Below are 24,499 nucleotides of genomic sequence, written 5' to 3'. Positions count from 1 at the left end.
GAAAAGCCCCTGTTTTGCTTGGAGTTTGGTTATTTTTTGTTCAGGAGTTGCACTATTGGAGAAACGAAATACTGATATTTTTATATCCTATTTGGGTTATGGAGATTTTTTTTCAAAATTTCTTATAAGTATGTTACTTTTTACATACAAAAAATAGAATAATTTATATTTTTGTGTGAATAGAATAGATTGAAAAATGGTCTTCAGAGCTGCATTCACAATTCTGCAGCCTTTCGGGCTAATTTTGTGCCATCACACTGTATCTGCACTGAGCTTCTTGTGGTGATCTGCATTCTGCAAATTGTAGTTCTTGCACCAGACACCATGCAGGAATCTGATGAAGGAGACCGTAACAGGCGCTATCATCTGAATTCACTATTTATATTTAGTTTTTACATTTTCTAAGCGTTTGGGGATTATTTAATTTTTTTTTTTTTTTTTAAATCAAAATCCAGAAATCCTTACCAGCAGTTGCAATGTTATCATAATAGGTCATAGTAGATGACTGATATTATTTAAAGAGACGGCACATTGATGTAGCTGCCATTGTTTGAGGCCGAGATCCTATAAAATGGCACAAAGACAAAAATTCTGTGCGTTAGCAGAAGAGATTGTCAGTGCCACTATTAAAATAATTTATAGCTATGCTTTATTTTTTATATACCGTGTATGTTTTTAGGACAGATGTACCCAAAATAGACCAGGCAGCTATCAGTCAGTGCCGGGGTGCGATCACAGCCGCCCTTGCTGAGCTGTGACTGAAGCCGTGCCGTCACCACCTAGGGGAAATAAAGTTAATTTCCTCCTGGCAGTGGGGCTCTCAGTGCGGGCGGCGCATGGTCGTCAGAATGCTAATCAGCGGCAGATTAACCCCATATCTGCATGTTATAGCGTTATTTTACATGTCAGGTTCCCCTTAAACCCCTCTTTCAGTCTAGATTCTGAAGAAGGGGCTTCCAGCTCTATAGACCACACTAGTGGAACGAGCTGCTCCCCCACCTTGAGCCAAATTCACACGTCCATGGTTTAAATGGACAGCACACACGTGTGTGTAAAAAAAAAAAAAAAAAAATTATATATATATATGTGCTGCTGACTATTTGAAACAATGGCTTACTCATTAGAATTGGTGTGTAGATTGAACCAGAGTAGGACATCATGCCCCTGTCATCCTGCCTTTTTTTTTTTTTTTTGTGGTGAAACCTTTAGATGTGTTTCTGAATATAAGGTGTTTTTTTTTTTTTTTTTTTTTTTTTGTTTGTTTGTTTTATGTTTTGTATGATTTAGGCCTAAGGCGTGATCGAGCGTTCTATAATACTATATGCAAGTCAATGAGTATGTGGAAATAATTGGACTGCACTCGGATTTCATCTGAGTGCAGTCTGATTTTTTTTGCGCACTGACACAATAGAGAAGATGGAGAATTTTTTTTTTCTCCATCTTCTCTTCATCCCAGAGAATCAAGTCCCACTGTGTGATACACTCTGATCACACTCATCATCATCATCATCACAGTTTGATCGGAGTGTCACTTGCATAATCGGTCCGATTCTCTAGTACGAGCGAATCTACCTGACCCTTACCTTAAGAAGAGTGTATACTTTTGGTAGCTTTTGAAGGGATTTTTCATATGCAGATTCCCCTATAACCACGTGTTCTCGAATTCTCCGTGATTATTTCTATGGAGAATGGGAATCATGTAAAAATCTTGTAAAATAACAGCATTTTATTTTTGACAAAAAATGTTTTCTAAAATGCAGTTAGAGGAAAAGGAGAGCCTGACACTAAATGCATTCTGCAGACTCATTAGGGCACATCCACTTCTTCTGTGTCTGGCAGCTACATCCGGACTGAACAGGACATTTCCCAATCCGTTCCCACATATGTTATTTCTTGGTGCTTGCCACTCCAAATGACTCTGTAATTAAAATGTTGTAGTTTTAATCATTGATTGTAATCGACATGACGATTATATGACATGTCTGTGAGTAACGCAGAATTCCTTAGTATTTTAAGAAAGTGGTCAGACCAGATACGATTGATCGAGCTAGACAACATATATGTGTCAGACAGACTGAGCCGTGAATGATAAATGTGCAAAAATAATACAATTCACCTTTGCAAACTTTAGGTTATTTTTGAGTGAAAACTATGAGAAATATATAAAAAAAGTAACATATCATATTCGTTATTTATCACCTTATTTTTTTTGTCGTAAAGCAACAACAACAACAGGAATTAAGAACAATTTTACAAACAGGATGGTTTGTCCTAACTGATTAAAGGGAACCTGTTATATTGGAAAATGGTAGGGAGGCTGATAAGGAGCAGCTTTTATCTACATTTTGTGGCAAAAATCTTAGTAAAACTTCCATTTTATTCCACTCTGGTGCTTGTAGGCATGAGTCCAGTGGGCGGTCCTACTCAGTAGTTGACAGTCTTCCTTGTATGACTGTTCATGCAGACATAGCTGTCAATCACTACTAAGACCTCCCACTGGACTCATACACATGCAGACAACAGGAATTTCAATGGATAAAATACAATTTATACTGAATCTTTCCCAACAAACCTATGTATCATTCTTATCAGCTTCTTCTGCTCTATACGATGATGTTCACAGATCAAACTGCATGACAGATTCCCTTTAAAGGGAGTCTGTCACCCCCTAAATTGAAATTAAACTTTAGACCTTCATATAGAGTACTTAGCCCCTTTAAAAAATCATACTGGTGTTGTAATTTTCAGTAATTAAGTTTGAGAGAAAAATTATTTCATTACATATTGTGAGGGGGAGCATATGCAAGGGTCGATATGTATCCCCCAGGATGCGCAAAGAAGCATTTTGAGGCCGCTGGAGTGCATTGCAGTCACAGGCATAGCTGTGATTGCAATGCAAAATAAAAGTGTCAGGGTGTGTCAGTCTTGGTTTGCAAACCCGCAGAGCAGGAGGCTCTGCAAAGCTTCAGCCTGTGTGAAGCAACACGGAGCCAAAAGGCCTGGCACCCCTCAGTGTAACACGGCGGTGCAGTCGCCCACGGCAACCAGTCTCTGTTACGGACAGTCTTGTTTCCCGGCTGCGATCCGGAGGAACCTTTTGTGTTCCAGTTGTAAGTTTCTTTGGACATTAAAAGATATTTGTTTGAACTTTCTTGTGATCACTGCCTGTCTGTCACACTGCACCAACACCACGGCACTACACATGGTGGAGAATGCTTGCATTATGAACTAAGGCATACCCGGATCCCACTGCATGTCGGTTATTAGGCCTGCAACACTGCAGCCCAAGCCTTCCGACAAAATGGAGGAGCCTTTGAAGCAGTTGGTCCTCACTCAACAATGGCAGGAGTAGCAGCAGAACCTGCAGCAGCAGCACAATCACCAGCAGCAGCTACTGAATCGGCAACAGCAGAAAGCTAATGAGCTGATCCTACAACAGATTACAGCTCTGCAAGAGTCTCCCTCACCAGCGACCCCTATCGGTTCTGAGGCCCGGTACAAAGTCCGGTCAGCGCTGAGGAAGATGAGTCCTGAGGACGATTTGGAGGCTTGCTTTCCTCAACGTGTTTGAGCGCAAAGCAGAGCGGGAGAGTTTGCCGCTTTCCCAGTGGGCTGAAGTGGTGGCCCCCTTCCTGACAGGAGATGCCCAGAAAGCCTACTTGGACCTCAGTCGGGATATCGCCCTGGAATATGGGAATGTGAAAGGTGAGATCCTTGACTGACTGGGGGTTAACACCTATGTATGTGCACAACGGGTGTTCAAATGGTCCTTTGTGGAAACTCGGCCCACCAGGTCTCAGGCATATGACTTGTTGCAGCTTGTAAAAAAAAAAAAATGGCTTCAGCCTGAGACCTTAACCTCGTTTCAGATGGTAGAGAGGGTGGTGGTCGACCAGCTGGTGAGGGTGCTACCAGCGGCCATACAGTGTTGGGTGGGGCAAGGGGATTCGTGCACTCTGGACCAGGTAGTGGGACTGATTGAGCAGTCTATGTCTACTCGGGATTTTATACAGGACACTGCTCCACTTTGGCTGTAACGTCGGGCCCTGCCAGCCCAGGAGTCTGGGAAGAGTCCCCGACCCTCTACTGTGGCCAATCAGGACCGAGCCCATACTGAGGGGGGTATCCCAAAGTGAGAGTGACAGTAGACCCGTTTCCCCTAAATCAGCCCCAGCTATCAAGTGTTGGTGGTGCCAAAGGCCTAGACATATGGCTGCCAACTGCTCCCTGGCAGCTGAACCCATGGACTGCGGGTATACTCGCCGTACGTCTATGTATGCACAGGCAGGCTGCACCGCATCTACAGGTGGCGAACCCCAACTGTGCCAGGTACTCGTCAGTGGGTCCCAAACGGAGGCTTTCTTGGACTCGTGGAGCTTAGAAACTCTGTTACATGGGTCCCTTGTTGCTGGGGACAACCCCAATGGACGGAAAGTGGGGGTGGTGTGTATACATGGGGAACTCCGAGAGTACCTGACCACGGGGGTTACTTTTTCCACACTGTGTGGAGAAATAAAATGGAGTGGTGAAGACCCTTCCAGATGGTCATTGACTAACTTCAAACTGGCTTCGACATGTGCTGGTGTGAGCAGGGGGACCTTGCTTGCCCTGCGGGATTTTAATCCATGATGGCATGTTCTGTTACTAATGGTAATGTTTGAGACTGTGGTCCCAGCTCTCTTCCAAGTCATTGACCAGGTCCTCCCATGTAGTTTAGGGCTGAGCCCCAGACCGAAGAAGATTGAAAGTCTTCTTGTGTTTCTTCCATTTTCTAATTGTGCCAAAAGTTATCTTCTCACCAAGCTGCTTGCTTTTTGACCTGTAGCCCATCCCAGCCTTGTGCAGGTCTAAAATTTTGTTCCTGGTGTCCTCAGACAGCTCTTTGGTCTTGGCCATGGTGCAGAGGTTGGAGTGTGATTGTGTGTGGACAGGTGTCTTTTATACAGGTAACAAGTTCAAACAGGTGCAATTAATACAGATAATGAGTGCAGAGTAGGAGGGCTTCTTAAAGAAAACAGGTCTGTGAGAGGCATAATTCTTGCTGGTGGTTAAGTGATCAAATACTTATTTCATGCAACAAAATGCAATTTAATTATGTAAAAATCATACGTGATTTTCAGTTTTTTTTTTTTTATTCTTAGATTCTGTCTCTCACAGTTGTTGTTTACCTACGATAAAAATTACAGACCTCTCCATAATTTGTAGGTGGGAAAACTTACAAAATCAACAGTGTGTTAAACATTTATTTTTCCCACTGTATACCCTGCAGTGATGTATAGATGTGTGTCTGCCCTTATACCTGTGTAGCATCTGTACTCCTTATTATAGAGCGTCTTCGGTAGGAGCTCCTAGACTGGTAAAGAGCTTGTGCAGCCACATTGTTTGGCTGAGTGATGACTCAACATTATATGAGCCAGGAACTAAGCCTTCCACATCCTCTTCCTTCACGCGCCTCTGCAAGTAAGATTCCTTTTCTGGTCACATCACCTGTTTGTGTCTTCCTTAGGCCTCTTTCACACTAGCGTTGTGCACTGCACGTCACTATGCGTCGTTTTGCAGAAAAAACGCATCCTGCAAAAGTGCTTGCAGGATGCGTTTTTCTCCATAGACTTTTATTAGCGACGCATTGCCACACGTTGCAACCGTCGTGCGGCGGTTGCGTCGTGTTGTCGGACCGTCACCATCAAAAAACGTTGCTTGTAACGTTTTTTGGTGCCTCGTCTGCAGCATTTCCGACCGCGCATGCGCGGCAGGAACTCCGCCCCCGCCTCCCCGCACCTCACAATGGGGCAGCGGATGCGTTGGAAAACTGCATCCGCTGCCCCCGTTGTGCGGCGCTTCCACAGTATGCGTTGGTGAGCCGCAATGTCGCATAGCGACGTGCAGTGCACGACGCTAGTGTGAAAGTAGCCTTATTTATTGCTTCTGCCCACCCGAAAACATGTCTCCTTACCTCACCCCAGTCTGATTGCAGTAAAAGTTTTAGTTTTACATTTTTTTTTTTAATTAAGCTCCAAAAAGTTATATCTTTCAGCTTCCAAAGCGTAAAATGATGCTGGATACTGCTAAAGATGTAGCTGTGCTCTTTCACATGGACAAAGTTCCAATTTGCTGCCATTCCAATCAAAGTGGTCGTTGGCACCATCCCTGCCACTCGCACTCCAGCTGCCCCTCCTGCAAGGGATTATAGATTATCTATCATGAGGTCAAAAGTGGCTCCTATGCTGTTCCCTTAATTATTACACTTTTTTCTGTTCATAAATAAAATCCACCATACAGTTCCAGAGATATGGACCTTCTTATTTAGTGCCAATTTATGGTTTTTACCAGGTGGCCATAGCTCACAGGATTCTCTGGGGACGGCTGATTAGGCTGCTGTCACACCCCCATTGGAAAGGCCATAAAAATTAGAACTAGCTAAATCTTTGGCAGATGTTTAAAAAAAAAAAAAAAATGGCGTACCCAGGGGAGAAGCAGGACTAAATTTAAAAGCAAAGTTTGGTCAATTTTGACCTGGTGACAAATCCCCTTTAAATAGAGACAAAATTCTGCAACTTGAAATCTCTGAGGTAATATCTTTATTTTTACTCACTTATATAGCGCCATTAATTCCACAATGCTTTACAAACCCAGGGAGAACATACAAACTCTTTTCAGATAGGCTTGGACTGGCCCACAGGAGAACTGGAGAATCCTATGGTGGGCCGCTGTGCAAGAGTGGCCACCACCCACTTATATGAGCAGTACTTGGCACTATATACTTGAGTCACTATGTTCAGACAAAGGAGCATCTTATTCATGTAACAAACTACCCAGCTCATTGTTATATAAATTTGTGATTGACAATAATGTCACATTTACATGTAGCTGAAAAGTGGGGCCCTGGAGCTGGTTACTGGTGGGCCCACGGCATCCCTGTCCCACACTGCTTACAGATCTGGTCCTTGGTGGGATTTGAATCCAGGACCCCAACGCTGGAAGGCTGCAGTGCTAACCACTGAGCCACCGTACTGCCCTTAACTCCTTGTTGATACTGTAATATACCAGCATTTATATGGCAGGAAATACAGAACCTAAGGGACTGGTATTCTCAGAGCAGTCAGTTACATGGCTGGTCTATCACATTGTTCTCCTATGCATGGTACACAAGAAGCCATATAGTATAGCATACGTTTGTTTTTTTTTATTTTTTATGTCGTGGTTAAATTTTTTACCAATCTGTAAATGCAGTTGCTAGGCTAACGTTAGAGCAGCGGTCACTTGCTTTACATCTGGATTCTTTTTTTCCCATGGAGTAAATGCCACTGTTCACCTGAGTCTGGTGTTGTTTTTGTTCCTCCACCTCCTCTGAGATATTGCCCCTCTCATTCTAGTATTGTAGCCAAGCGGGCATGGTCATCAACTCTTCCTTAACATAGCCTTGAGAACCACCCCCAAAAAGCTAAAAATCCTAGATTTATACGCAGGGAAGACGTGGCTATATTTGCAAAGCAGAAGCACAGGAGCTAAAAAATAAACAATGCCAGATTCGGGAGAACAGCGGCATTTATACCAGGTAAAAAAAAAATTACTTATTTCTGGCAAGTAACAGATAAACATCAACCCCAAAATATTGTCTCAGCTGAACGATTGTAACAACACTGGGTTACGTAGTGTTGGCCAGGCGAGGGGTATTGGACGTGGGTTGGAGACAGGTTGGCCGTGTTTTGATTTTATGTCTAGTTGTACTGATGAGCTCAAGGTTGCTGGCTTTGGGAGCAGCAACGTTTGGCATTTTTTACAGCAGCCGTTACTTCCCAGGGAGCTGAGCAGCTGCTGACTGGTCACTATTGGTGTGTAGCGCAATCGCATCACCCTGTGGAAAGAACAGGTGGTGGCAGGCAGCCAGCTGTAACTTGTGATAAGAGCCTTTGGTGAGACAACTACTCATAGCTTCCAGGGCTATATCTTGCAAAACTAATTTTATAAAAACAATCTTCCCTGACAGACAACCTGAGAGAAATTAACTATCATAAGTTAGTAATGACCAACGTAGGACTGACCCATCGGAGAACCCAGAGAATCCTCCGGTGGGCCCCAGCCACTGATCCTGCAGCTGTAGGCTTGTGGCACAGACACATCCATCAGCTCAAGTCTGCAACTTCATTTAAGTGCTATCTTAAAAGGAGGCTGTCATCCCCCCCCCCCCCCCCCCTTCCAAACATTTGAACGCTATAATGGATAGAAAACAAGAATGCAATGATTTGGAAACCTTTTATAGCCATTTTTATTCACAACTGCATATAGAACACAAATCAGAAGATCAACATTACATTACTCTACTCCCCTCTTATCTCCTCTTCCCACAATCGTATACAAGATTTCTCTCGCGTATCTCCCCTACTCTGGAACTCTCTACCGCAACATATCAGACTCTCACCTACCATCGAAACCTTCAAAAAGAACCTGAAGACCCACCTCTTCCGACAAGCCTACAACCTGCAGTAACCACCGATCGACCAAACCGCTGCATGACCAGCTCTATCCTCACCTACTGTATCCTCACCCATCCCTTGTAGATTGTGAGCCTTCACGGGCAGGGTCCTCTCTCCTACTGTACCAGTTATGACTTGTATTGTTCAAGATTATTGTACTTGTTTTTATTATGTATACCCCTCCTCACTTGTAAAGCGCCATGGAATAAATGGCGCTATAACAATAAATAATAATAATAATAATTACACATTTTTACATTTCATTTTAAAAATTAACTCATTTAAGAAATTTTTCACAACATCTCAAAAAAAGTTGTACCCATGTGATGGCTACCATTGTGTAGCAGGATTCTATCTGCTCAGCAGTCCTGGGTCTTCAGTGCTGTATTTTTCATTTCATAATTCTCCAAATTCTTTCTATTGGGGAAAGGTCTGGACTGCAGGCTGGTCGGTTCATCACCCGAACTGTCCTTCTGTGAAGCCATGCTGTTGTGGTGGATACAGTATGTGGTTTAGTATTGTCTTGCCCCCCAAAAAATAGGCCTTCCTTGTTATAGACATTGAACCATTTTGTCAAGACTGGTGTACCTCTTACTCGCTCTATGCCTATCTTGCTGGCATAAAAGTCTCCAAATTCATTAAGAGGCATGCACCTCCATGAGCTGACACTTCTGATGAACTGGAAGGGCCGGTGTGGATACGTCCTGTCCCACTCAGGCTCCGCTGATTTTGGCAGTGTTATTCAAGTTAGCATGAAAACCCCAGAAGTCGCAAAATGTTTGAGCCACTCAGTTCGCAACTTTTCAATGCTTTTATGCCATTTTACTATTAATCGCATTCAGTACTGTCGATGATGGGATCTTCAAAGTCTTTCCAATTTTTGTCTGGAGGAACATTTTTCTGTTACATTTTTTGTTGAAGCACTTGTTCACAGGATTGTTGAACCTCTGACTATCTTTGCTTCTGAGAGACTCTGCCTGTCTAACATGCTCTTTTTATTTCATTTGGCCTAGTGTTGTGATCCGCTTTTTGGCTCCCCTGGTGGTGGCTGGTGGTACTGGAGACTTGTGTGTGCTTTTCTGCCTCAGCTCACCTGCTTCCATCAGTTTTGGGAGTTCCCTATTTAGCCTTGCTCTCCAGTCACTTCCTTGCCGGTCATCATTGTAACCTGAGTCTTTCAGTTGCATGTTCCTGCTACTAGTCTGCTGATCAGCTAAGTGGACTCTTGTCCTTATTGTTTTGTTTTTCTTGTCCAGTTTACAGTTTTGTCATTTCCTGTTACTGGAAGCTCTTGTGGACTGAAATTGCCACTCCTGTGTCATGAGTTGACACAGGAGTCTTAAAGTAATTTCAGGATGGGTTTTTGAAAGGGTTTTTCAGCTGACCGTGAAGTCCTCTTTTGTATCCTTCCTCTATCTAGTAAGTGGACCTCGCTTTGCTAAATCTACCTTCATACTGTGTATGTCTTTTCCTCTGAACTCACCGTTAATATACGTGGGGGCTACTATCATCTTTGGGGAATTTCTCTAGAGGTAAGCCAGGTCTTTTCCTTCCTCTTCCAGGCGTAGTTAGTTCTCCGGCTGGCGCATGGCATCTAGGCAGCCGTAGGAATGCTTCCTGGCTACTGTTAGTTGTGTGGTAGATTTAGGTCACGGTCAGCTTGAGTTTCCATCACCCGAGAGCTAGTCTGTTATTTTTGTGTTTCTGATGTTCCCATGCCATTGGGGAATCATGACAGCCTAGTTAAATAATTAACCCTCCAATTAGTTTTCATTGGTACCACTTACTTTTCTAGCATTTTGTTAACTCTGTCCACACTTTTTTGATTGTGTTGCTGCCATGAATTTCTAAATGAGCTAACCTTTTCAGATAAAATGGGAAAATTTCTAACTTTCACCTTCTGATTTATATTCTGATTTCCAAAACATTACACTCTTGTTGTCTATACACAGCATCCCAACTTTTTGGGATTGTACTTACAGTTCTATAATGGATTTAGCCCCTATAAACATCATTTTGGTAGCATACGTTTTAGTGTTTCAGGGCTGAAAAAACAACTTTTGTCATATGCAAATGAGGGGAGCTTCAGTCGTTACGCCCCCTCAATTTGCTTTCTGAGTAATTTCTGCCATCCTGATCAATATTGAGCAAACGTGATCAGCTAAGATGTTATCCGAGCATGCTCGGGTGCTAATAGAGCATCTTTGGCCTGTTTGTTAAGCAATCCCTGCATGTGTTGCAGCTGTCGAACAGTTAATGACCCCCATTCTTGTCCTTTTGCAGTGTGCTCCTAATGTTTCTGGGTTTTTTTTGCAGTTATCCTGTGTGGACTACGTTGGGCCAGCATAGGATCCGTGTCTCTCTTAAGAAAATGTTTACAGTGTTAGGTAGTTGGTTTTGAATAAAGTATTTTGTTAACATTTTGTAGCAGTATTAGTAATGGACGGATCAAAGACCCGTTTCCACAACTATTGCTGGCCCTTGGTGTCAGCCAGAGCAGTTTGTCACCTCCAAAGCTGCCGCCCTCCTCACTATTATTTTACTTCCTTTCGCTCCTGTTTTAGTGGGGTGTGGGAGAGGGGGCTGGGCTGAAAATTTGGTAAAAAGTGAGGCCCTGACAAAACTGACTGTCAAAAACACTGATGAAACTCGGACCGTTTTTCACATGCAAGAAAAATCACTGACTTCTGAACAAGGCTTAAAGGGGTTGTTCAGCCTTTGGGCACAAGTCATCAGTTACTCTGTGACTGCAGACTTGTGAATCCTCACTGCAGACTGTTATGATTTGCCAGTTCTGGGAGCGGCCGGCTCTTGACCACAAGTATGTGGTTTCCATACTTGCAGTCACTTCCTCAGTGCAAGTGTATAAACGAGGCCGGACTCGTCTAGTCGGGATGTGCCCAGAAGGATGAAAATCGCACACATGACTTCAGGGAATCCTTAAAGTGCACAGAGTACACACTGTGAAGATTCACAAGTCTACAGTCATATAGAGTGGCTGTAGACTTGTACCTCGCAACCAGACAACCACTTTAGGCATTTTACCCTTCACGTTTTTGGGAATATTGTGGGTCTTTGATGAGGAAAAGCCCACTTCCTGTAAAATATGTGGCAATGTGAGCTTGTCCCTTCACTCAGTGGACAGTGTGATGTGACGGATTTGTATGTTTGAGCAGTATTGTGAGATTTTGTAACTTACTGAATGTCATGATATGGCCCCTTAGCTTGGGAACCTGGACCGTCGGCTATTGTGGCTGTAGGTGGTGCTGTGTGTGCTAATTACATTTACATGGCCCTGCACATAGTATATTGATTTTTGTTGTTACAGTGCCCTATGTAGGCTGCTATGTGGACTCTTTTTACAGTAAGTTTGGCACTCTTATGTAACATAATGCTATAAATGAATGGACGGGATGTGCAGAAGAAGGACTTTCTTGAAAGAGAACGCACCATAGAGACATTTAGAAAGCGACTGTAAATTGTTAAACCAGCAGGTGACGCACACCCATTTTATATTCAGAGTGGTGGTGTAGAGAGCTGGATCAGCTCCGTGGTACAACATCAAGGGATCTGCCTGCGGATCAGCGTTTTCTAAAATTGCCAGTACTGCCAAGAAAGACGACGTGACGTAGGGTCCATCCGGCTGTGCCACACGAGCGATCGCCTGAAGACCCCAACCCACAGTGAGCTTTCAGGTGCGCCTTCTGTGCCTCTGGATCCCCTCTTATATCCATGTACAGTACACAGGACTTCACTCACTCTCCTGTATTGACATAAATATTTTATTTTGGGAATCCGACCACCTCATCACTCCCAAGGACAGGCGAACTGTATTTCTCATAGACTATATTAGAGATAAAGTTCATGTTAAGGAGGGTTGTCCAGTTTATGTGGCCATAGAATTGGAGACCTATAAACAGCGCACCCTCGTCAGGTCCAGCGCTGCTACTCCTCCACTGCCACAGTGATTATTTATAGACTGCAGTAGTGATGTTGCATTTACAGCACTTGTCACCACTGCAGCCAATCACTGGGCTCAGCCGCTTGTGCCATCAAGAGGGCAACTTATCAACAGAGACCAGAGCAGGGGCAGAGATGCAGCACTGGACCCAGGGAGGTGTTTAACAGCGCTGATTGTTGTTGTTTTATAGGTTTACCTAAAATGTTAAACTTGACATTCCCTTTAACTGCCACCTCTATACAGCTAAAAAAGAATATGGAACAATGCACGGCCCATGAAAGGGTCAAGGAAAGTCTCTGAGGCCTTCATTGAGTAGAAGGTTGACCATTGATGCTGCTGTGTGGGGCATAGCATTGGGGGGCAGGCGAGACATGTGAAGCATATAGCATTCTCATACTTCAATACAGCAAAAATTATATAAAACTTTGAACCAGAATGTTTTCTATATTATTGTTTAATGCATTTTTATTTTTTTATGTTTTATTTATACAATTTTTGTAAAATAATGAAGAATATATGTTCACTGGTCACTTTATTCTATGTGTGGTGATAAAGAATGTCTTGCTTTGCAGGAACTATATAGTTTAACAGATGATGGAATTGATGCCATGTCTCTGGGAAAACTTCTTCGCCGTGCTTCATCCAAGGCCTCCGACTTCTTGACCTTAGGCTCTGGGGGAGAAAACTCTTCAGTACTGGATGGAGAAATCTTATTCTCTAAAAACAATGTATGCGTACACCCCCCAGAGCTGCTTCACAACGTTGCATCCCATCATCCAGGTGAGTGATCACATGAAGCCATTCCAAACCCTTGTATATGGATTAGGGTTTTTTTTTATATCAGGCCCTTGCAATGTGCTTAAAGGGTATTTCCCTGCCTGTTTTATCACAGGATTGATTGTTTCTGCCACATCCACAGCTTTGTGAGTGCATCATAAATCGTCAGTGACATAAGCTCAGCTGCCGGTAGGAATTCCTACGTCATTGACTTGTTTTATGATGGACTCAGAAGGCCAAAGATGCGTAAGAACACTCACTCCTGTGATAAAATGGGAAGAGAAGTGTTTTGTTTTTTGTTTTTTTAAATATAATTTACTGTTTGTAAATATTGTTGATCCAATTTCTAACCCCTTTTAAGTGTTTAATATTCATAGTGAGATGCACTGACTTGTCTATACAAGCAATGTTGGTTTTATCTGAAACCCAATCCTCTTATCCCCAATTTATAGTCATCATAAATTTCAAGAATTATAAAAAAAATAAAGTTTAATTCTGCCTATTGCTACTAATTACTTTGTAATTTTGTATTTTTCAGGCTATTTGTGTGTGTACATGGAGAAAGATGAGTCCCTGGGTACTACACTAATATTGGCCTGGGTCCCTAACTCACGCATACAGCGGCAGGATGAGGAGGCTTTGCGCTACATCACACCCGAAAGCTCCCCTGTTCGAAAAACTCATAAAAGAAGTCGTCACATTGCTAATTCTTCATCTTCTACTTTTCCAAAGTCTTCTGTTTCTACCAAAGAGAACTCTAGGGATGCCCCAAGCCCTAGCAAAGCTGACTCCATTTCGGAGCGTAATACCTCCGATGGCTCCGCAGAAGGAGCAGCAGACGTCGCAGAGCCAGGGGAGGACGAGAGGTCTCTGGACATATCGTCTGATGAAGTCAGCAAAGACAGTACTTTGGATTCCGATTCTGATGCTTTCTCTTCCCCCTTCTGCATGTCCCCGATTTCTGAAGCTCTTGAAGAAAACAGTTCAGTGTTTTTGGAGAATGAACCCAGGTAAGTTGATATTGGAGCCAATTCCACTTTACTGTTTATATTTAGAAGTGAATCAATTACTGGCACCTAGAATGTAAGCTATGGTTTCTGTCCCTGGTGCTGATCCTGAAGCCTCTGAAATCTGTAGCCAATGCAGCCTTCTGCTTTAAAGAGTCAGTTTTTAGTTACCGTATTTTATTTCCGCTCCTCTAAAAAAGTATTCTCTTCTATTGTTCTTTCAAATCCGCCGTACAGTTCCAGAGATGTGAGCATTTTTATTTGGTACTAATTATAATGGTCTTTACCAATAAGGTGGTGCTCGCGGGGTAATTGTATAGAGCAGAGAATTGTGTGAGACACCCCTCTAAGTAAAGACCATAAAAACTACCAGAAAAATAAGGTCCATTTTTCTGGAAACATATGGTGGGTTTGGAAAAAGAGCATAGCAAGAATAAAATAAGCGCAAAAACTGTCCAATCTTTACCTAGTGAAAGGTTGGACAACATGAATCACCGACTAGCATCGTTGATGCTTATGTGAATGTTTTGTTTTGAAACCCTGCAGCTAGGGATGTCCCTGGCCTTTAAAGGGAATGTCTCAGCACGGTTTTGCTATGTAATCAGAGGACAGCATGAGGTAGGGTTTTAAACACAGATTTCAACGATGTGTCACATGTCAGGCTGTGTGTTGTTGTTTACTATGATGGTTTTATTACCTGGTCATTATCATTGCCTTGACTACATCAGCACACGCATTCTAGTCTGGCTCCGCGCCCTGCTGTGAGAATCCGTTTATGGTCAATAGACAATGTGCACACAGAGCCTGGTGTGGGCGGGGTTAGCTTTCTCAGCTCTGCTGCATGCTAAGTATAAGAACTCTGTCAGAACCGCTGCACGCAGTAAAGTAAGTGAGACATCGTTGGATTCATGGTCTGTTTGCCTACATCATGCTGCTCTCAGATGATGTAGCAAAAACCTGGTGACACATTCTCTTTAAAATAGTGGCCAGGGATGAGATGACTAGTCACAAAACTATAGCCAATCTAACTTCATCACACTTGCCTAGAATGACAGGGCTCTCCCTTTATATGGAGAGACCTGTCAGTCTAGTTGATGGGGGTGGAGAGTGCCATTGGACAAACCTCTGTGATTTGCCACCACTTTAAAGGGAATCTGGCACCAAGTTTTTGCTGTATAATCTGACAGCAGCATGATGTAGGGGCAGAGACACCAATTCCAGTGATGTGACTTACTGAACTGTGTGTTGCTGTTTCAATGAAATCAGCATATTATCAGCAGTAGATTATCACTAGAGGACTAGATGTTTTCCACCATGTAGTTGTCCTGCTCTGTGTAACCTCCCCCTCATAAATGACCAGCAGCTTTCTATCAATCAGTGATGTGAGCTGGGTGATACAGGGCTCAGCATTTAAGTACTGCTAAATCTGCAGCAGAAAAAAGCAAGACAGCATGCAAACCAGCAAGTGACACATCGGTGGAATCAGGGTCTCTGCCCCTGCCTACATAATGCTGCTCTCAGATTACAGTGCAAAAAACTGGCAACTGATTCGCTTTAATGTTTGTTTCCTCTGAAAAACTACAAAACGTACATGTCTGCAGTAATGGAGTCGGGCAATGCGATGCCTGTCGTCAGCGTCGGACTGGGGTGTCTGGGGCCCACCCTACAGCTATATGCAAATATCTGTCATTATAGTGGAGCATCGGCTGTAAAACACCGGCGGCTGCCGCACATCTACCGTGTGCCCCAATAACTGGGATGTATAATTACGGTACTTTACATTAATGGGGTTCTTGGTTAAAACAAGTTATCACTGATCCATGGGCTCCACAGGATAGGTGATCGCTTAGATCCGACCATTAGAAACTGGGGAAGTTTTATCCCTGACAGGACACTTTTATCATATTTTAAAATGCAGCGGCAGGTGGGATTTCTGACCGCAGCTCCATTCATTCTCTTTGGGGCTTCCAGAAAAAAACAAGTGCAGCCACTGAGGGAATGAATGGATCAGTGATCTAGTCGGACATGCCACTCCAGTCTAATGGGGATAAAAAGTTCTACATTTTGCTGAGTGGGTCCAAGCAGTCAGACCCCCACCAATCAATATGTTATCACTTATCCTGTGGAGAGGTGATTACTTTTTTCCACAGGAAACCCCCTGTAAGTGCATCTCCGCCGCTGTGTGCAAAGCATTAAAACTCGAATGGAAATAAAGAATCTTCTCCTAATTAATATCAGAGAGAACAAATGACCGCCATACACAACACAATCCACTATACCAAGACCAATATTACCACATACAGGAAGAAATACCACCACACCATGACCAGACCACATAGTAACCGAATAATACTACATACAAGGGATAAATACCACCGCACCATGTCAAGACCACATATTATCACCAATTGGTGACCAAATAGCACATACAAGGGACAAATACCACAACACCATTTCCAGACCACATATTACCACCACATAGTGACTGAATACTACAATACTGATCAGAAATAAAAAAAAAAAACAAAACACAATACTATCACCATAAGGCTGCTGTCACACTAGCAGTATTTGGTCAGTATTTTACATCAGTATTTGTAAGCCAAAACCAGGAGTGGAACAATTTGAGGAAAAGTATAATAGAAACATGTGCACCACTTCTGCATTTATCACCCACTCCTGGTTTTGGCTTACAAATACTGATTTCCACATATAGTGGGATCTATGCAATAAAGCGATCTCCACTATGGTACTAATATAAAATAAATTTTATTGAACATAATGTTAAAAACACAAATAGGATAAAATTACTACATGTAAGAAAGGTACACAATCCAATAAAAGGGACTATACTGCCATGGGAGATTGCAAGATGGCTCAGGCTGAATGCAGTATATGTACAATGAGAAATGCCTATGCTATGATATGAGAGTCCATGGATGGAAAGCTGCCTCTATCAACGATACCTAGCTTAATAATATGGTGTCCTAAATCAGACCCCACAAAAATACATGGCATATGCTAGAGGTAGTAAAAGGATATTACTTTACTGTTCGCCTGCTGCAATGACCCCGGCAACGACCCCTTTCTTACATGTAGTAATTTTATCCTATTTGTGTTTTTAACATTATGTTCAATAAAATTTATTTTATATTAGTACCATAGTGGAGATCGCTTTATTGCATAGATCCCACTATATGTGGAAGTTTTGCTGGGTGGTACATATACCCTTCGTTTTGAAGGGATTTGTCTTTGTAAAAACATAGAGCAATTACGTGTGATTACAAATACTGATGTAAAATACTGACCAAATACTGAATGTGTGACGGCAGCCTAAGTGACATTATACACAGGAGATCTGTACTTAGTATGCAGTGTCTGTGTAGAGGTAATACAGAGATCACTGGTGGTATTATACACAGGAGCTCTGTATATAATGTATAGGTAATACAGTGATCGCTGGTGACATTGTACACAGGAGCTCTGTATATAGTATACAGTGTATAGTGTCAGTGTATAGGTAACACTGACTCACCAGTGACGTCTCTAGGTGAAGTCCTTCATCTTTCATCCAGCACAGACCGCCATCATTTCTTCCAGCCAGGACTCATTTCTGCAGGAAATAACACAGTTATCTCGAGCTCCGCTTGCAGAACACATTACTTAATTTTTCACAACTTCTACATTACACCACATGAAGAAAAAAAGGCCACATAGTGTCACTCTACACAGTAACAGGACCGCCCCCCCAATTAAAACAGTATACTCAAAAAATAAAATAAATACATCACTGCAGTAATAATATCCCTTAATTAGCCCCTATGGTAATAATATTCCCCACCCTGGCCCCGTTTATCTCATTCCTGGCTCCAGCCATATGTTCTCGCATCCTGCCCTCATGAGTGTTCATTCTACCCCATATGATCTCCCCATCCTGCCCCATCTGTCTCCATCATATCCATCCTGCCCCATGATCCAATCCTGCCCCATGTCTTTCATTCTGCCCCGTGTCTCCAATCATGCCCTGTATCTACATTCTGCCCATGCCTCCAGTCCTGCCCCCAGTGTGTCCAGCAATCTACCCGTGTGTCCAGCATATTACCCCCAGTGTGTCCAGCAACCTGCCCCAGTATGTCCAGCATATTGCCCCAGTGTCCAGCATTGCCCCCAGACAGTGTGTCCAGCAATCTGCCCCAGTATGTCCGGCAATCTGCCCCAGTGTCCAGCAATCTGTCCCAGTATGTCCAGCATTGCCCCCAGACAGTGTGTCCAGGAATCTGCCCCAGTATGTCCGGCAATCTGCCCCAGTGTGTCCGGCAATCTGCCCCAGTGTGTCCAGCAATCTGCCCCAGTGTGTCCAGCAATCTGCCCCAGTATGTCAAGCATATTGCCCCAGTGTGTCCAGTATTGCCCCCAGTGTGTCCAGCAATCTGCCCCAGTGTGTCCAGCATATTACCCCCAGTGTGTCCAACAATCTGCCCCCAGTGTGTCCAGAATTCTGCCCCCAGTGTGTCCAGAATTCTGCCCCCAGTGTGTCCAGAATTCTGCCCCCAGTGTGTCCAGAATTCTGCCCCCAGTGTGTCCAGAATTCTGCCCCCAGTGTGTCCAGCATTCTGCCCCCAGTGTGTCCAGCATTCTGCCCCCAGTGTGTCCAGCATTCTGCCCCCAGTGTGTCCAGCGTTCTGCCCCCAGTGTGTCCAGCGTTCTGCCCCCAGTGTGTCCAGCGTTCTGCCCCCAGTGTGTCCAGCGTTCTGCCCCCAGTGTGTCCAGCGTTCTGCCCCCAGTGTGTCCAGCGTTCTGCCCCCAGTGTGTCCAGCGTTCTGCCCCCAGTGTGTCCAGCGTTCTGCCCCCAGTGTGTCCAGCGTTCTGCCCCCAGTGTGTCCAGCGTTCTGCCCCCAGTGTGTCCAGCGTTCTGCCCCCAGTGTGTCCAGCGTTCTGCCCCCAGTGTGTCCAGCGTTCTGCCCCCAGTGTGTCCAGCGTTCTGCCCCCAGTGTGTCCAGCGTTCTGCCCCCAGTGTGTCCAGCGTTCTGCCCCCAGTGTGTCCAGCGTTCTGCCCCCAGTGTGTCCAGCGTTCTGCCCCCAGTGTGTCCAGCGTTCTGCCCCCAGTGTGTCCAGCGTTCTGCCCCCAGTGTGTCCAGCGTTCTGCCCCCAGTGTGTCCAGCGTTCTGCCCCCAGTGTGTCCAGCGTTCTGCCCCCAGTGTGTCCAGCGTTCTGCCCCCAGTGTGTCCAGCGTTCTGCCCCCAGTGTGTCCAGCGTTCTGCCCCCAGTGTGTCCAGCATTCTGCCCCCAGTGTGTCCAGCATTCTGCCCCCAGTGTGTCCAGCATTCTGCCCCCAGTGTGTCCAGCATTCTGCCCCCAGTGTGTCCAGCATTCTGCCCCCAGTGTGTCCAGCATTCTGCCCCCAGTGTGTCCAGCATTCTGCCCCCAGTGTGTCCAGCATTCTGCCCCCAGTGTGTCCAGCATTCTGCCCCCAGTGTGTCCAGCATTCTGCCCCCAGTGTGTCCAGCATTCTGCCCCCAGTGTGTCCAGCATTCTGCCCCCAGTGTGTCCAGCATTCTGCCCCCAGTGTGTCCAGCATTCTGCCCCCAGTGTGTCCAGCATTCTGCCCCCAGTGTGTCCAGCATTCTGCCCCCAGTGTGTCCAGCATTCTGCCCCCAGTGTGTCCAGCATTCTGCCCCCAGTGTGTCCAGCATTCTGCCCCCAGTGAGTCCAGCACTGCCCCTAGTGTGTCCAGCACTGCCCCCAGTGTCCAGCGTTCTGCCCCCAGTGTGTCCAGCGTTCTGCCCCCAGTGTGTCCAGCGTTCTGCCCCCAGTGTGTCCAGCGTTCTGCCCCCAGTGTGTCCAGCGTTCTGCCCCCAGTGTGTCCAGCGTTCTGCCCCCAGTGTGTCCAGCGTTCTGCCCCCAGTGTGTCCAGCGTTCTGCCCCCAGTGTGTCCAGCGTTCTGCCCCCAGTGTGTCCAGCGTTCTGCCCCCAGTGTGTCCAGCGTTCTGCCCCCAGTGTGTCCAGCGTTCTGCCCCCAGTGTGTCCAGCGTTCTGCCCCCAGTGTGTCCAGCGTTCTGCCCCCAGTGTGTCCAGCGTTCTGCCCCCAGTGTGTCCAGCGTTCTGCCCCCAGTGTGTCCAGCGTTCTGCCCCCAGTGTGTCCAGCGTTCTGCCCCCAGTGTGTCCAGCGTTCTGCCCCCAGTGTGTCCAGCGTTCTGCCCCCAGTGTGTCTCCAGCGTTCTGCCCCAGTGTGTCTCCAGCGTTCTGCCCCAGTGTGTCTCCAGCGTTCTGCCCCAGTGTGTCTCCAGCGTTCTGCCCCAGTGTGTCTCCAGCGTTCTGCCCCAGTGTGTCTCCAGCTATCTGCCCCAGTGTGTCTCCAGCATTCTGCCCCAGTGTGTCTCCAGCAATCTGCCCCAGTGTGTCTCCAGCAATCTGCCCCAGTGTGTCTCCAGCAATCTGCCCCAGTGTGTCTCCAGCAATCTGCCCCAGTGTGTCTCCAGCATTCTGCCCCAGTGTGTCTCCAGCATTCTGCCCCAGTGTGTCTCCAGCATTCTGCCCCAGTGTGTCTCCAGCATTCTGCCCCAGTGTGTCTCCAGCATTCTGCCCCAGTGTGTCTCCAGCATTCTGCCCCAGTGTGTCTCCAGCATTCTGCCCCAGTGTGTCTCCAGCATTCTGCCCCAGTGTGTCTCCAGCATTCTGCCCCAGTGTGTCTCCAGCATTCTGCCCCAGTGTGTCTCCAGCATTCTGCCCCAGTGTGTCTCCAGCATTCTGCCCCAGTGTGTCTCCAGCATTCTGCCCCAGTGTGTCTCCAGCATTCTGCCCCAGTGTGTCTCCAGCATTCTGCCCCAGTGTGTCTCCAGCAATCTGCCCCAGTGTGTGTCCAGCAATCTGCCCCAGTGTCTCCAGCATTCTGCCCCAGTGTGTGTCCAGCAATCTGCCCCAGTGTGTCTCCAGCATTCTGCCCCAGTGTGTCTCCAGCATTCTGCCCCAGTGTGTGTCCAGCATTCTGCCCCCCCAGTGGCCCCCACTGCTCCAGGGGCCCCCACTGCTCCAGGGGCCCCCCCAGCCGCCCCCCACCCACCCTCCTTGAAGACGATGCTCACCCTGCTGCCTGCTCCAGCGATGGTCTCGGCGTCTGCTCTGCACTGCATCTTCTTCCTGCTTGTGCGGTCATGTGATACTGATTAAAGTCATGAATATGCGCATATTCATGACCTTAATGAAGCGGTACCACGTGACCGCACAAGCAGGAAGAAGATGCAGTGCAGAGCAGACGCCGAGACCATCGCTGGAGCAGGGTGAGTATCGTCTTCAAGGAGGGTGGGTGGGGGGCGGCCGGGGGGGCCCCTGGAGCGGTGGGGGCCCCTGGAGCAGTGGGGGCCCTGCCAGCAGGTGTCAGTGCCTGGGCCCACCGGAGGATCCTCCGGTTCTCCGGTGGGCCAGTCCGAGCCTGCCTGTCGTTCAGGCAGCATGAATCTGCTGCGTGGACCCATGTTTTTATCACCCAACGTTCATTCATGAACAAACCCCCTCAGCAATCAACTGGTAAGATGCACCTTTCATGTGTACTTAAAAAGGTCTTTTATGGGAAACTGGGAGTTGGGGGTTAAATATTGTACGACTGGAAAAAGGTAAAGCCCCCTTTGATTTTCCATAAGCTCTGGAGGCAGATTCTCATTCAGATCACTGTTCGTCCTTTAGATCTTAACAGCTCATTTTCATATTAAAAAAAAAAAAAAAAAAAAACGTGGTTTTCTCTGGAATTAGAAATTGTATCCCTGATATGGAGATATCACTTTATTCAGCTTCCTATGACCTGCATGCCCATATAGATGGTTTAGGAGGTTACAGTAGATCCTACTGACAGATGAAAACAAAAAATCAATAAATACTACAATGTACTTCTCTAAATAAATATGACTAGGAACAACCTCCTAGTCTCCATTTGTCATTTTCACTAATATTATTTATATAAATTTTTTGCGGGTGTACTTATTTAGAAAATCCTTGTCAGAATTAATGTGTAATCTTTTTTTCAAAGATTTCCTGACTGATCTTAAAATCTCCTCTTCGGCCCTGATTCATTATTCTTTCAAAGATTTTTTGGGGAGAATTTTTTTTTTTTTTCTTTTTGTATATCAGATGTTCTGTGCACGCACATTTCATTAAGGCTATTGCGCCATTTTAATTGTTTTCAGCCCTCTTTACTTTTTAGGTTTGCTCTTTTTTTGTTCTCTGGATGTTTTCGGCAAATTGATCATTATTAAAAAAAAATGTTACTATACAGTGCCTAGCGGAGCAGAAAATCTTTCCTTTTCATTTTTGCTTAGTGGAAGGCGCACATGCAACATTTAAGTCTTCGCAAAAGTGGCGTGCAACATATTCAAAGATCACAAAAATGACCAATTCTGACTTTTGGAATCTAAAAATGTTTTGCTATGAAATACTGTTGGGTAGACAATCCCTTTTGGAAATGCTTACAGTCACTGATTTCTAACCTAAAGGTTGTACTTGACAACCACAGAGTTTTTACTATTAATCTGCTCTTTTTTTTAATATTTAAAATTTAGAATCGTTTTTATATAAAGCGATTAACGTCTCTGCTTTGTGTCCTTTGGTCAGACAAGAGGCTGACATGGCTCGCTACGCGTCTAGTCCAGATAACCTCTCCCAATGTTCAGAAATAAATGGTCGCGGAAGCCCCGCTAAGTGGGAGGAACAGCAGAAGCTCCTGGCTCTTGAGCAGACGTGTGGCGTTTTCCGGGTCGATTTGGGTCAGATGCGCTCTCTGCGACTCTTCTTCAAGTAAGTTCTACATTTCTCACCCATAAATGAAATTCCTATTCATCCAGTAACTTTGATTTCACTTTTTTTTATTTTGAGAAGGGTACAATATATTGTCACATCTTTTACTGTATCATGAATAATATGTTAGAGACTTTCCAATTAACAATATTTATCACCTAACATTCACTGTTGCAGATGGAGAAACACCCAGCCTGTCAATGTGTGCTGATTAGTAAATGACCATGGAAAACATGTACTGGATTTGGAATTGCTTACATGATATGAGGCGGCAGTTTTCCTAGTGTAAAATATATTATTAATATATTAGTTTTTTAATACAAAGAACACTGCGGTCCCATATTATGCAACCGCAACAGCAATATAGTATTTCAAGGGCTGCTTTGTTCCCGCTATATGATTAGTATTAGCGCAGGCTGCACACTTATTTTACAATTGCGTAATTACATTATACAAGGTTTCACTTACAGGGATTTATCCAGGACTTGGTTTTTACACAATTTAAAAAAAAACAAAACAGGCAGGTTGTTGTTAAGTACCTGCCTGTTCTACCCGGCGCTGGCACAGAGTGGTCATTGACTGCTCCTGCCGGGGGTTCAGCTCCTCCTCAGCTTCAACAGAGCAGCTCTTCCTCTTCCGGACTGCTATGTTGTTGGGGGTGTGACTGTCAGCCAGCTCCCTGCAGTTAGGCAGCGGGGAGCCGGCTGTCAATAAGCAGGCGGTCGGCAGTTTATCCTGTCAGCAAAGCGCAGCGGAAGAGAAGCTGTTGCTCTGTCAACGTGACGTCAGCAGAAGCAACTGAATTGCCAGGAGGAGCCGCCTGTGATTGGCAGAGATCTGTGTCAGGCACATTAGGCAGGTGGTTAGCGACTACCTGCTAGTTTTTAGGCCCATGCTTTAAAAGAAAAAAGAAAAAAAAAAACCCACAGAACAAGTCCTGCTTAAACCCTTTAATTATTCAATCTTTTGCAGCTCACTTGTAAACTATCATGTAACACAATATTTACCACCTATTCACGAGATAGATGAAAAATGTATGATCGCTTGGGGTAAAGCTACTAAGACTTGCACTGATTTTGAAAACTGGGAGCTCAAAGTCCGCTGTGTGCGTGGAGCGGTAGTGAGTATGTGCACTCACCTATTCAACAGCCAGCGAGTGGAGCAGTGGTCGCACATGCTCACTGCTGCTCTGATCGCACAGGGGACTTTGACGCCCCCATTTTTATGTTTGCTTGAGGTCCCAACGTACATACTCCCTCCCCTTATGTGATAAAATATTGGTCAACTATCCGGTGTATACAGTGTCGGACTGGGGTGCTAAGGGCCCACCTGTAACATTGACTTTGGGAGGGGCACTTTTCACCTGCATACAAATATTAAACTACCCTTGTTCACAAATTTAACTACCGTATATCTTTATATAATAAAAAACTGGGTAGTTTGGTTAATGAATGATGAGATGCTGCTTTTTTCTGTACAGAGTGCATTATGCCAAG

At 45.1% G+C, this 24,499-nt stretch overlaps 1 protein-coding gene and 1 long non-coding RNA gene across 3 annotated transcripts in view; one reads left to right on the top strand and one right to left on the bottom strand.

Moving 5' to 3' along the window:
• TBC1D16 (TBC1 domain family member 16) overlaps positions 1-24,499 on the top strand; it is a 79,746-nt gene that overhangs the window by 24,322 nt on the left and 30,925 nt on the right. Inside the window, exons 2-5 of one of the 2 annotated variants that reach the window (XM_077251478.1) lie at positions 11,995-12,169; positions 13,008-13,215; positions 13,751-14,222; positions 22,821-23,003. In XM_077251478.1, coding sequence (XP_077107593.1) covers positions 13,044-13,215; positions 13,751-14,222; positions 22,821-23,003 — 827 coding nt within the window. In that variant the 5' untranslated portion in view covers positions 11,995-12,169; positions 13,008-13,043. The remainder of the gene's footprint in view (positions 1-11,994; positions 12,170-13,007; positions 13,216-13,750; positions 14,223-22,820; positions 23,004-24,499) is intronic. The other variant, XM_077251477.1, reaches the window with a different exon arrangement.
• On the bottom strand, positions 1,709-8,922 carry LOC143765127 (uncharacterized). The gene is made up of 2 exons (XR_013213322.1): positions 8,794-8,922; positions 1,709-1,918 (listed from the first exon to the last, which is right to left on the bottom strand). It is a non-coding gene; the product is annotated as an uncharacterized LOC143765127 (long non-coding RNA).

The sequence above is a fragment of the Ranitomeya variabilis genome, chromosome 4 (genome assembly GCF_051348905.1).
Source record: "Ranitomeya variabilis isolate aRanVar5 chromosome 4, aRanVar5.hap1, whole genome shotgun sequence".
Classification (NCBI taxonomy): domain Eukaryota; kingdom Metazoa; phylum Chordata; class Amphibia; order Anura; family Dendrobatidae; genus Ranitomeya; species Ranitomeya variabilis.
Note: the sequence above shows the minus strand (reverse complement) of the source record. Positions and strands in the feature narration are given on the sequence as shown.